The sequence below is a fragment of the Pyxicephalus adspersus genome, chromosome 4 (assembly GCF_032062135.1).
Source record: "Pyxicephalus adspersus chromosome 4, UCB_Pads_2.0, whole genome shotgun sequence".
Taxonomy (NCBI): domain Eukaryota; kingdom Metazoa; phylum Chordata; class Amphibia; order Anura; family Pyxicephalidae; genus Pyxicephalus; species Pyxicephalus adspersus.
The window spans coordinates 82404881-82418936 of NC_092861.1; the positions used below are offsets into that span (position 1 = coordinate 82404881).

The window sequence follows — 14056 nt, forward strand, 5'->3', positions numbered from 1 at the left end:
TACTCATATGTGCAACACACGCAGTGTCCCTGTTACTTTCTATGAAACTAACTGGAAACAAATGCAAACATTATTCTTTCTCTCCTCAATGACCTAACAAAATTGCAACATATTACATTTTTGTTTTGCAGGTTTACATATTCTTGTAAGCAGTGAAATCTGCAGTAAGTTGTACCCATACACTACTTGCTTATTTTGGAAGCTTATTAGTTAATGCCCAGGGAGGCATGGCTGTGATTGTGGGAAGGGTGATGGATTTGTGCCATAGCTGACTGGCTACGTTGCTCATATCATACAGCTGAACAGAGTAAATGTAAATTACTTCCGTGCAGTGTGACAATCCTAGTACAAGCTACGAAAAAGGTCGGTGTTACCTTTGTTTTTATTTTCATGGTATGTTAGTACATGATTGACTTTGGTTAAAACAAAATCTGTGTTTCAGTTTATTTAGCATCAACATTGTTTGTGAATCTAATGCAGTTTCAGCCAGGAATTTATAAACTTCTGCTTTATAATCTGTGGGAGTGTTGTGAGCATAGAATGCAGGCAGTTTCTTTTAAATTAGGCTGCTAATTCATTTTGCAAAAGTTGTACATAGACCTGACAGAAGTAATGGCCTACTAAAAACAGCCAACACAGCATGTTGAAGACACTACTGGTAATTGAAATACAATTAACATTGTCAGTTTGCAACAGTAACAGCTTGTACAACCGGGCTGAAAAAACAACAGCAATACTTGTGTATTACAAATGTGAAGTCACCACTATGTTCTCCTGTTATTCCTTAAACAAAGGAGGTTGATCAAAGAAGACTAAATCTTCTTTTAATGCTTTTAGCAGACAGTGATGTTGTGTTTCAGTTTTCCAGCAATGCTGAGATGCTACATGAAGTATGTAATGGGGAGTAATCTGGTCAACTGCTTCCATAGACTTGAATAGGAATCCTTCCCAAGTGCCTGCTAAATGGCTAAAAAATACATTGTTAAAGTATTTGTAAGAAAAACATACAGATAAATGGCATGTTGCTGCTGCCTTTGCCCTACCAGTTCCTCCGCAAGACATCCACAATGCTAGGAATTGGCTCCTATAATATTCTATAAGTCCCAGTAAACAGCAATCCTAACTATTAGTAATGATCTTGGGCAACTCGTAATTGAAACTGACCTGTAAGCAGTAACTGCCCCACAATGCAACTGTCAATATGAACAAGTCCTGGGTGCTGAGAAAGTAACATGACCCGGCAGCATGCCAATTGTAAGGACATCCGAAGTTTAAAAACATTTTAAAGTATATGTATAGTCAATACTTGGTATAGATTGACCTGTTTCACCCTAGGGAGAGAATGTACAGAACCCCCCAATAGGACAGAAACAATAAATGTTGTCAGGGGCTCTATCCATTCCCTGTTCTATTTAAAAAAGTTTTCTGCTATTCATACACTTTGAATATATTCTGAGCATGATGCATTACACATTGCATAAAGTATTTTACTGAACTTGCCAGCCTTTCATAATATACCATGCTTCTGCCTTAAGAAACAAGTCCAAAATAGTTGATCATGGTTGGTATAGTTGTATACAAAAGATGACAATGAAGGTAAAGCGTAGTCCAGATCAGAAAAAGGTATGTAGTCCAGATCAGGAGTGAGCAGCCTAGGATAAAAAGGTTGCTTCTGCACAGATATGATTCAGTGAGTGAGTGTTGTGACCCTAGTACAGAAAGTATGTTGCTGGTAAAAAAATGGAGGCAAAGTTTCACTTCACAAAATAAAAAATCAGGCAGGTGGTTACTGCAGAAATGAACAGACAGTAGGTCAATAACCCGACTTACCAGCCTGATCACACCAGTAAAATCTGAAGAAAAAATGTGGTTGCCTGGGACGCCTGGCAATCCTGGCTCACCTTGCATGTGCGGGGGATGAATGAAGGCACGCTGGGGTTTCATCTTCCCAGCACGACCAATCAAGATGATTGTCAATGATTGTCAATGATTGTCCCTAGGTAGAAGAAAGGAAGTTGGCAGCGCCTTGCAATAAAACGCAGATAGTTGTGTCACTCATCTTTAGTTCTGCTTTAAAGGAAACAAAACTAAAACAAAAATAGATGAAACCACCGCATCTAAAAAAAAAATGTAGGCTTAAACAATAGTAAAACATAGATACAATTTTAGTGAGTCCCCTATATATAGGGCCTGATTTATTAAAGAGCTCCAAGACTGGAGACAATATTCTGACCCAATTGTTGAAATAGTAGTTGATCCACTCCTGGGACCCTTATTTGCCTGGCCTTAACGAAACAAAGACAACCACTGCTAAAAATCTTCCTCAGATAGCTTGAACCCACCAAACACCTTGAATCCACGAGTCTTTATTGTTGCATGTACATATAAACCAGTATTCACAGATGTACAGGTATTTGTAGATGTACAGGTGTTTGCAGGTCAAAAGAAATATTCCTTTCCTAGCCTCAGCACATGTGACTAGTAACAATCATGGAGCATCATACAATGCAGAAGAAGGAAGTGACATCACAAACAGGGATGATGCATACAGAAAAATAAGTGCAATGAAACATAGACCACAAGATGGCAGTAGAATAATGCACTGAACATAAGCATAGCTATAACACAAACACATTGCAAGAAACAACTGGTTGGAGGCAGTACAGACTATACACTTTCATCAACTTTGGTGATCCAGCAAACCTGGATATTATGAAAAAATATTGTATATTGGCAATCTATTCAGAGCCACTCCACCAGATGCTTACATGTCTGTCTAGTTTCCAGAAAAGGAGTTGTCTGAGATGACCATACCAGAGCCAGTTTGTCAGGGCACTCAGAATCCAGCCCAAAAACAGCAGGCCATTTTCACCACTTGCATTTTTTTCTACATACAGCAAATGGGTTCTGAAGGTATCAGCCTAACACCTGGTAACTGCATAGTCCAGCCTCAGACCCTAACTCACAGTTTATAATTTCTTTCAAACCATTGTACCAGGAGCCACTTCCTAATCTTCCTCTAGAGACCACTGCAGATGCTTACTGTGCCCATCAGAGCAGAAAAACCAAGAGTCCAAACCGTTTAGTGGTTGAACAGAAGTTTCTGAATTTTGTGGTGGCAGTAAAGACTGAAGGGGAAACCCACAATGTTCTGGGATAAATACAACATGTATCTCAGGAGGCTTTGAGCTGCTCCTGGGAATAAACAGAAGATGTATGCGCAATGAGATTGGCAGATTTTATTTTACATTTACAGAAAGGTACTTTACCTGATCTCTAGCCTTCACAGTGTGAGATCAGGTGACATAAGAAGGAGGAAGAAGATGGTGGTGCCTGTAGTCCAACTAGGATAGAAGAAGTGACAGTTTTAGCATAAATGTTTCACCACTGCAGGATCAAGAATTGCATATATTAAATACGAGACAGTTTAGAGTACAGCAGGTGAAAAATGAAAAACAATTTTTGCAGGTGTTTTATAGGGATAATTCAGACGAAGTTGATGTGGATTACTTATCTACCTGTACAACTAAACAGATAACACTAGATGCCTTTATTTTGACAAGTTGTAGAGTTTTTGGAAATGCTTAGGCAAAAATATCTAGGAAGGAACTGGCTATCTTGGTATTGAAATTAGTAATCATGTCCTTTTAATATCTATAAGGTTTTCAGTGGTTGAGATGAATAAGTTTAAAAGGCTTCCTTCTAGCTGAGCAGAACTACTTTTGGCATATGGAAACTTTGGAAAAATATACAGACCTCTGTGACATAAGGACTATTTCATATAAATATTGTTACAATGTAACAATGTTACATTGCCTGATTATGAGCAGAAGCAATGTCTCAATTTATCATCTTACAATCACCTTCAAAATTCTTGCACTTCCGAAGCCTGATTTAGCTCCGGCTCCACTGAGCTCATGTGTCCTTAGGACCTCACACTGTGGCCCGCTATTTCAGTCACTGAGAGGACAGACAGCAGAGGATGAATGGATCGTTTTATCTCCGGCTCCCAATCATCCAAACGTTCCCAGCAGAAGCAGTCAGCGCAGAGGGCTGCCCAGGCTAAGATGGCCAACTCTGCCCAGGACCACGTGGAGGGGGAAGCGAGTCCAGGTAGGAGTCTGCCTGCCACACATCCCTGCACAGCTATTGAATATAAGCTGCTAGCCCAAGAAGTATCACAGCATCTACAACCCAGCCTTATGCTTGATATAAAGAAGTTTGACAACAGCATTTGCAGCCCATTACTGATCTGGTTAACAAACACAGGGAATAGCTCCATGCTTTACAGCAGCGTGTCAGTAATTTAGAGTATGAATAGGGATGAGCGAGCGAGTTTTTAAAACTCAATCTTACAACGACAGGTCCCCCCATTCAAAACCTCTAGTGCTCTCTAATTGGCTGAGGAAAGCTCCTGCAGCCCTGAAACTCGGCTGCGATCCCGGGCCACTAGAGGTTAATTAATGAGAGTTCATCTGCAGTTCAGTTCCTACGGACACCGGGCTGATAAGTACAGCCGGTTACCGTGGGAACTTTGTGGTCACAGCTGATTGGAGGAGGCATGGGAGAGCCTCCAGTCAGCTGTGACTGCAGGCAAACTCTCAATGGAGTTTCTCCATTGAGAGTTCATCTGCAGTTTAGTTACCCTGGTCACCGGGCTGTACTTATCAACCATGTGAACTAAACTGCAGTTCCATTGCATTCCATGTGAACAGAAACTCCATTTGAGAGTTCATTTGCAGTTCCACTGCGATCCCCAGCTCTAGAGGTTACTTACCCTCTAGTGCCGGGGTTTGCAAACAGGAGGATTCCCAGGGTCGAAAGAATGAATACAGAATAAATACAGCCCTGAGAATCCAGCAATTCTCCAAAAGCCAGTGTTTTGCTATTTGGAGCCTTTACCATGTAATAAGCACTTTCTACAATCTCACTATTTTTATACAATTTGTCCACCAGATTGAGCCGGTGATCCGCTTTTTGATCACACTGCACTAGATTGGTATGTCACCTTGTTCTACTGTGTTCCGAGGTAGTGGGGCAGTGAGAATGTTGGTTTGCTGCTTACTGACCATCGCTATAACTGCCACCATTACCAATTCCCGCATCAAAGAAGAACAAATTCGCTTGTTTGTATTACAGCATGCCTCATTTGGCTCACATTGTTACATTTGTTCTTGAGGTCTACTCCCCTGTTTTTTGTACCCAGATGTGAAGGGTTAAAATAGCTAATCCAATTTGAGCCATATATGTTCCTCTAAGGAACTGTATTTCTTCTCCTGTCGAATCAGTTTAATTGTAACCAGATGGCGAAAATTGTAAATTCTTTGAAATACAATGTATGCCTTGTATGCCTTACAATGTATCAAATAACACTATATATGGCTAAAACTTAAAAAGCTGTTTGTAACTAAGGACCACCCCTTGTATTATGTGTATAAAAAGATTTCTGTTTTTGGAACGCCTGGCGTGCAATCAGATTTTCAGTTGCCAGCCCCCTTAGTACAGCTACTAGGTGCAGATTCATCTAAACACTCTATATTTCGTATGCCCCCCTTGCTAATGGACACTGTCTTAGATAACAGGGTGGATTTACCTTTTGTCTATAGATGAGCTACTTTTTTGAATATATCCCATGATGACATACTCAACCTGCTGGAAACCAGCTGGGCATGTGTTCGTAGTTATATGATCAGTAAACAATGGCACGAAGTCCAGTTTAAAATTATACATAGGGTATACTACGCTTTCAATATGCGTTTTAATTTTCAAGCCGGCCTAAACAGGTCTACAGCTTGCCCTAAATGTGCTTTGGATAAGGCACCCCTTGAACATGCACTGTGGGAATGCCCTAGTATCTTAAATTTTTGGAAACAAGTTTTCAATTTTATTAAGAGTTACAGGACATGACCGGATCATTTCCCCTCATTTGGCCCTTTTTCATAGTAATGTTGTAGATCAACCTAGCACTAACCCAGCTGCACTGTCATCAGTGACCAAATTCAAACATCTCTGCTATCTGATAATAATTCCTAAAATGTGGTTAGAACCCAACCCTCCCAGTACTACCCATCCTAGACAATATCTTCAATCTCTAATGACCATAGATAAAACTGAGGCAACTGAGTATCGAGTTACACATCCACAAAAGTTTTTTGGAACATGCCATATATGGTATATGCCATATCTTGACATATACATTGTCATCTACTCAATTACAAGATGATATTGAGCTATTTCCACATATGGTTTGGTATTCAATGTTGGTCGGATAGATAGTCAACAATACACATTAATATTATTATAATGTACATATAAATGGTGAATGGAGGTACAATTTAATTTTATTACATGTTGTGATTTTGGTTATTTCTAAGAGGTTTCCTCTTTTCAGTGAGAATATGTTATAAGTGAAGCTTTTGGAAAGTTTGTTTATTTTATTAATTATTTAATTTTATTGGTTCCTTGAAAGGGAATTTTTTTTTTTTGTGTTTGGTTCTCCCTTTCATTCGGAGTCTTTTTTTTTTTTTTGTTTAGTTATTATTATTACTAGGGATGAGCAAGCAAATTTATTAAATTCAGTCTCACGGCAAATTGGGCAGTTCACACTTACCATACATGTAGGAGAGAACAGCCTTTGTAAGTTCAGCTGGTGGGACCGAATTTATGGGACCTGCAAGACCAATCAGGGGAGCAGAGCTGTCAGCTCCGTTCCCCTGATTGCTTTTGCAGTCCTGTACTATGTGTTCCTGGATAGAGGCATTCTCGCTCATCCCCAATTATTACTACTTTACGCTTATAAAACGGAAAATGGAGGAATGGCAGAAGTTATTTATGATGATTCAGGGATTATGTCTTTTATGTTGTTTCTGTAATTTTGACCATTGTTATCCTCAAATCTATTGTCTAATCATCCCATGTTTTGACTGTACACATGATATTTACTTCGTTACTATCACATTTCTTGGAACTCTGTAATCTGTATCATCTTCTGCCAATAAAGATATATTATAAAAAAAAAAAATCTTGCTCTGTGTTTCCTACTTCTGGCTCAATCTTCCTCTCTTTCTCCCTTTTCCCCCTTCTTTCTCTTTGAACTTTGAAAACACAATTATTTTTCCTGTAATAAGGAAATGTCAAACATTTACAGTATCTATTAAAAGAATATGCATATAGCATTTTTATTCCCATACTCCACCTATTAATGTTTTTCATTATAGGTAGCATTGCTAACAATGGCTGAAATTACTTTTGTGCCACGTGACCATAATCTGTACCGGTATAAAGGATTCTGTTTTTTAAAAGATATGATGCCACCCGAGTTCATAGACTCCCTTCAGAACTTTAAAATAAGAGATGATGATGTTTTCTTGATTACATTTCCAAAGTCAGGTAAGTGTAATGCTGTTCACAACAATACATTCACACTTTAAAATCACTGAATAATAGAGGATTATAAAATAATTATATAAAAATAATAATATAACATTACAGAGATTTGGACATCACACATAAATTGATTAAATTGTTACCTTAAGTGTGAAATCCTTGTCAAAATGAATACAAGGAGTGAAGAAAGAGTGAGGGTGGAGTTTCAGCTATCTATATCTTTGGATGCACTGATTGTTTAAAAAAAGGTATACTCGGTTTGGATTACCCATGTTTTGTGCATGAGTACTTTATATAACTAAAGTGTGCAAAAGTTAAGTCTGCTCCACCAGTGTGGAGTGCCTGATTTTCAATAAAATGAACCAGTCCTGAATTGATGGCCTGTTTAGTCACCTGTTCTTGATAGCAAGGAGAAATTACGTTACCACCACCAACCAACCAAGTGCCACAACCACCAACAGCACAGATTGCCCCTATGCTGTCCATGGTTTCTAAAATTGGCAAAAAAATAATTCTTAGTGATTTTTTACCAAAATACCAGTCATAATGTGAGAAAGCATGGGAATTTTTTTGACCTGACCTGTTAGTGAAAGTGAAATCACATCAACTAGTTCCATTTACACACCGACAATTTTTTTCCTATTGTGGCATAAAACTTTGCTTTTTTTCTCAGCACATTTGAAGACTTATCCATGCCTGTATCTATAAAATACATTTAAAATTATCTATTGCATTTGAATAGTAATATATACAGACATGGGCTTTATTTATGTTACCTATATGCATTACAAGAAGAAACTGAACAGTTTGGTGCTACCTACAAAAATCTGAGCTAATACAACTGTACTATTAGATACGGTACAGGCTTGGTATTTTGTCTCTTGGAATCAACTGGCAACCATAGATTTTAAGGTCAAACCATGTTAGGGGACAGGTAACCAGGATAAAGTCTGTGTACTCAATCAATGATTGCTCTGAAGGGATAAAACTATTGGAATTTGTTATTGCATGAATACAAGTTCATGTTTTTATTTCCCGTTCACATAAAAGGAACTACTTGGACTCAGCAAATATTATGCCTAATATGCTATGAAGGTCACAGAAAAGGTACTGAAAAGATTGACACTACTGAAAGAATGCCGTGGTTTGAGTCTCAAACGCTAAACCCAGTTTCAGATCTGAACAGCCTTCCATCACCCCGTCTGTTTGTATCCCATTTGTCAGAAACATTTGTTCCCAAAGAATTGAAAAACAAAAAGGCAAAAGTAAGTACCATTATTCAGAGCTGAACAGCACTGGAATATGAGGTAAACTAATGTATAGATATGGCTAGATATTATAACAGATGGAGAAAGAAGTACAGGAAAGAAATGCAAAGAGTATTAACATGAGAAGTATATGCAGAAGAGAAATGTGGAGCATAATACAACTGGAATATGTGAATGTGAGGATTGCATAAGGTATGAGAGTGGACTGTATGGGCCTGATTTATTAAAGCCAAGGCTGGAGGGGGAGGATACACTTTTATCAGTGAAGCTGGGTGATAAAGCAAACCTAGAATGGATCTGGTCCAGGATTGAAAACATTTGCTAACATATAGCAAATGACTTTCAAGAAATGCATTCTAGGTTTTCTGGATCACCCAGCTTTACTGATGAAAGTATATACTGATGAAGTATATAAATCACACCCATTGAGTTTGTTTCAGTACATGAGGGAGAAGGGTTTAGCTGTATACACCATATACAGAAAAAGAGTAATGTGGAGAGTGTCGACATATAAGGCATACTTTGTTAGTGTTTATTACTTTTTTTTGATTTTCTGTTTTCTGCTACTAAGTATGTGATCTGTCTTCTGTGAATGTTTGCCTGTGTTTTGAGCCTTAAAAATGTATGATTGGTCATGGGCACAGTACAGAACTGCAGACAGGGAACAGGAGGGAGCATAAAGTGAGTAGTATACATGGTAAGGAAGTACAGATTAAGATGTTATCCCCCTCTTCTGCATTTTCTCTGTACTTCTTTAATACATTATACCCATTATATGTCCTGTTGCATGTTGTACCTGTGTAACAATTCAACCACAAATCCTTTCAATTAAAAAAAGTATTTTGATTAGTAAATAGATTAGTAAATTATTGTTTTCTCATCTTTATCTCTTTTGAGGTTATCTACGTGATGAGGAATGCAAAGGATGTTATGAATTCTTTATATCATTTTCAAGACATTTTGGCTCTAGCACAAAAGTCACCAGATTTTAACCACTTTTTTGAGAAATTTATGGATGGAGAAGGTAACTATTTGCCATATGTGTTTATAATATTGCTGAGTTACTAAAGGACTAGCTTTCCTCTAAGGTCTTTGTCTGCTTGTAATAATCAAAATGAAAGACTATTCTTTCTATGGTTTTGGCCATTCACATCAACCAAAAGCCAGGAAAATATTATTTAAATCAGTCCCATTATGCCAGAATCGTTCACTGGAATTGGATCATTTTAGTAAAACATTGTAGTTAACTGTTTTAAATTTTATCCTTGTTATATAAAGTATTAGCAGATCCAGCAGTCCAATTTAAGAAACAACACATTTAACAATATCTAACACTGCTCGATGTAAATATAATCAGTAATAATCAGTGACTAGGACCATTTCTACAATATTTTTGATAATAAAAAATTGGTAATTGTGCTGTCCAGCAGAATTGATTGCTAATCCCCTTATGCACTGAAAAAAAGATTTCCCCAAAAAAATTACCATTAAATTAATTTAATAATTTAGTAGACTCTTCTTCAAGTGCCTATGCCTATGTGCCTATGCTGTATTGTATTTTATATTCACAATGTATTGAGGTTTGCTGTTTATAGTTTTTGCAGGCAAATGGTTTGATCACATTCGAGGATGGTACACTCATAAGAATGATTACAATATCCTTTTCCTAAAATATGAAGATATGATAAAGGTAGGAGATTTGAATTTTTTTTTAAGCACCAAAATATGACCACATTAGTTTATAGATGATTTTTAAAATAATAGAGGGGAAAGTTCCTTGGATTTTGTTACAGATCTCTAATTAATTAGTGACATCGTAGTAAAAAAAAATAGGACTCTCCTTCTGAATTTACATATAAACCATACCAAAGTCCTATTACATACTAATAATACCCAGAATACTTTCTGACCCAAAATGCTTTTTTATATGGCACATTTTTTTTTTTTTTTTATGTTTTAAAATGGTTTCCTAAGCAACAACTGGTTTGCAATCATTCATCAAAGAATATTAAGAATTACGCCTTCTTTATCTAATTGATTTTTTGCTCATTTGTAGGACCTTCATTCTACTGTCAAGCAAATCTGCTTCTTCTTAGCAATAGAATTAGATGATGAAGAGATAGATATTGTGGTCAAAAAAGCATCTTTCAATGAGATGAAAAAGGATCCTCTGTCAAATAAAGAAAATGTTCCTGATAGCATAATAACTCGAAAAGTTGGGTCATTTATACGCAAAGGTAAAACTTTTAGTATTATTAAAAAGAAACAAGTACACATTCATAAATAAGCATTTTGTTAAAAATTTTCTTTTAAAAAAATAATAATTTATGCAGGTAAAGGTTTTCACTATTTGTGGCTGAACATTAGAGAGCAACAGAGTGGCTGATGGCTTAGTTTCCTGTCTATGATAAAACTCCTCGTTTCAGAATTCCTTGCATTGTGTATCATGGATGTGGTTGGTAAACTTGTAGTCCCATCTCTCAATAGGTTTGACTACAAATAAAGTTTCCAAATATCTGTAAAGGATATAAAATAAATATGGGGACTCATTGCATGCATATTTTTGGAACAAGAAGAGAAATTAATTTGTAATAAAAATTTGAATTAGTAGCAGACGTTTTACTGAGCACTTTCTTCTATTCCTATATTCAGTTCAATTCAGAAATTGCTGTTCCTTTGTTCCTTAGTATCACTTTATTCTTAATTGGCATGCACTAAACAACAAAGTTCTTTATGATGAAGAAGGGCAGTTTCCCTAAGCCTAAATATTCTCTGCCTCCCTTGATCAGAGAATTTTTTTGCCAAAGATCAAGAAGCAAACACAATTCTTACACAACACAACATTGGTAAATGTGAAGCAAACCAAAAACTTTCTTTTAGCTTTAGGTACGATTTTGTTGCTATCTGATATTTCATTGGGAAGATTTGTCCTCATTTACTGTTCCATTTACTACATTTTTTTACCCTTGATTTACTTATTTACTGGAGTACAGACAGAAATCAAAGCCTAATGGGGATTCTATCTTTTGTTAATCTACTAAAAAAATGACTGACAGCATTAGGTACATGTAGCATCTCCCGAAGCGGCAGCCTTTCCTGGCTCAAGGGTGGCGGTAAATGCAGCACAACCTCACTGCCAGTGTGAATTAGTCCATTGAAGAAAGTACAAGGACTTCACCTTTATTGTATATGCTTTATAAACTGAAAACAATTTATTCTGGATTTGTGTTGCTCTTTCTTCTCAGGCCAAGTTGGAATATTAATATTTATAATAATAATTGCATCTCACTCTATGAACTAATAACTTAGTGAAAATAAAGAAAAAAGAAACCAGCAATTACATCCTCTTAACATATGATATGCATTATAGGGTTGTTTGTATTCTCTGCATGTAGTTCTGAATTCTGTGTCCCTACATAACCTATAAACAAACAACAGAAGAAAAGGGGAGTAATAGAGTGTGTATATGTCTGATCTTTTTGTGATATTTGATATTTCTTTGTTCAGAAAGCACAAACATTTACTTGTTCATGAGCAGGAGACATGTCAGATGGCTGCAAAGTTTAGCTGTATACATATACAAATTAGATTGCTGTGATTAAATTTTCTCTACTTTAGCAAATCCTAAATGCCTGATATGCTTTGCTTTTCCCAGATTCACCTTTGGCTTTTGGTTCTGTTTTTAGTGGAGTAGGGAAAAAAAAGATGTGCCAAGGGCAGGGCCCTTATTGATTATAAAAAAGAACGTGATGAATCTCTTTAAGGTTATACCAAGACACATTACACAGATCACTTCCTATCAAACACTGTTACATTGAACATTACTCCTCTGTTTTTCATAAATGAATATATTATTCGTGTGAACTTCACTGATGTATTTAGAAGGCATTGTGCTGCCCAAGCTCCTTGTGATCATTTATTATATTCATTTTTTTTATGCAGAACCTGTCTTTAAGACATTATATGGAGCCACCTATTGACTGTACATTATTTTAAAAGTTTTCTTTAAATGTTTGTACTAATTGGTAAATTTTCTAGGGGTACCACTTTTAATGGACTGAAGTCAAACCCATTTGGTGTCTGTTATCTGTGGCTGTCACTTGATCTCAGACCAGGAAGAGCCTTCTTTAACCCTCCTAAAGCTATTAAACTACAAAAATGTTTATAATGCATATGATCTTTATAGTTTAAGCAGGATTTGTGTTGCTTTTCTTTCAGGCCAAGTTGGAGACTGGAAAAACATAATGACTGTAGCACAAAGCGAAACATTTGACAAAATATTCCAAGAACAAATGAGAGATTTATCTTTAAGTTTTACCTGGCAAATCCCTGAATAATCAAAAAAAAAGATCTTTCTCTTTTTTTCAGTTTCATATCTTATGTTCCATATAAAATTGATTTTACTTGATTTAAAATGTGTGCTATAAATACATATATATTTAATATGTATATACAGTGTACAGTGTCCTATATAAAAAATAAGTAAAATAAGTCAACCCACAATATATGTCATTGGTCTGTTTGTATTCTCTGCATGTAACTAAATTATATGCCCATACTTGCTATAAACAAACAGTACAGAGTAGTGTGTTACATACTGCCCCGTTTTTTCACGCTGGCTATTCGTCAATTTTCTCAAATTTTTGGGGGGAGAGACATTTCCAATAAATAATATAAACTGATTAGATGCCCAAAAAACACCTAGTTTTGTACCTATTTTCCCAGGTTCAGCTTTGTTTTCAATATAACCGTTACTCATTTTTCACAGGCAGTATTTACCATATTGCAATTTCCAGTTTTTTTTTTTAATATTGTGTGTCAAACAGAAATTCAGCTCAAACCCCCCACAGAATAAAATCTGAACCATATCCTTAATGAACAGAATAGCTAAATTATATGTTACTAAAGTTCAGACAGACATATAAGGCACACATATAAGACAAACATACATGCCTAAAACACCAGGGTATAGTTAAGGTAATGCCCCTGATTCATCAATAAAATCCGCGATCGCTGGAAGCGCGAACGTACGCGTGACCAGCGAGCGCGGTTTACCGCGGTCCGGAGTCGAGTGCGCTCGTACTGAACGATCATATTGTTACAGCATGTACAGAATTGTGCACAATATGATTGTTCAAGTATAATCGTGCATAATCATTGATCGGTGGTAATCGTTACTAGCTAATCGTGTACCTAGCTTTAGCCTAATATTGATGTGACAGGTGCTCTTTAATCTTCATGTGAAGTACAGGGGTATGTACAGTAATAGTGTTATGTATCCTTTTACAATGTATCTTTTTACAATGTATCTTTTTATGTATCCTTTTATAATGTATCCTTTTACATCTGTTTGGAGGCTGTAGAAGCTCTACACAGTGCTGAGAAAAACACGAATTTTTCCT

At 36.5% G+C, this 14056-nt stretch overlaps 1 protein-coding gene across 1 annotated transcript; it reads left to right on the forward strand.

The window, feature by feature from the left end:
- Positions 1–208: 208 nt before the first annotated feature.
- LOC140328896 (amine sulfotransferase-like) lies at positions 209–13731 on the forward strand. The gene is made up of 7 exons (XM_072408798.1): positions 209–363; positions 7218–7389; positions 8437–8651; positions 9552–9678; positions 10250–10344; positions 10711–10891; positions 12873–13731. Exons 2-7 carry the CDS (start codon positions 7233–7235, stop codon positions 12989–12991), a joined length of 894 nt encoding a protein of 297 aa, XP_072264899.1. The 5' UTR covers positions 209–363; positions 7218–7232; the 3' UTR covers positions 12992–13731.
- The last annotated feature ends 325 nt before the right edge of the window (positions 13732–14056 follow it).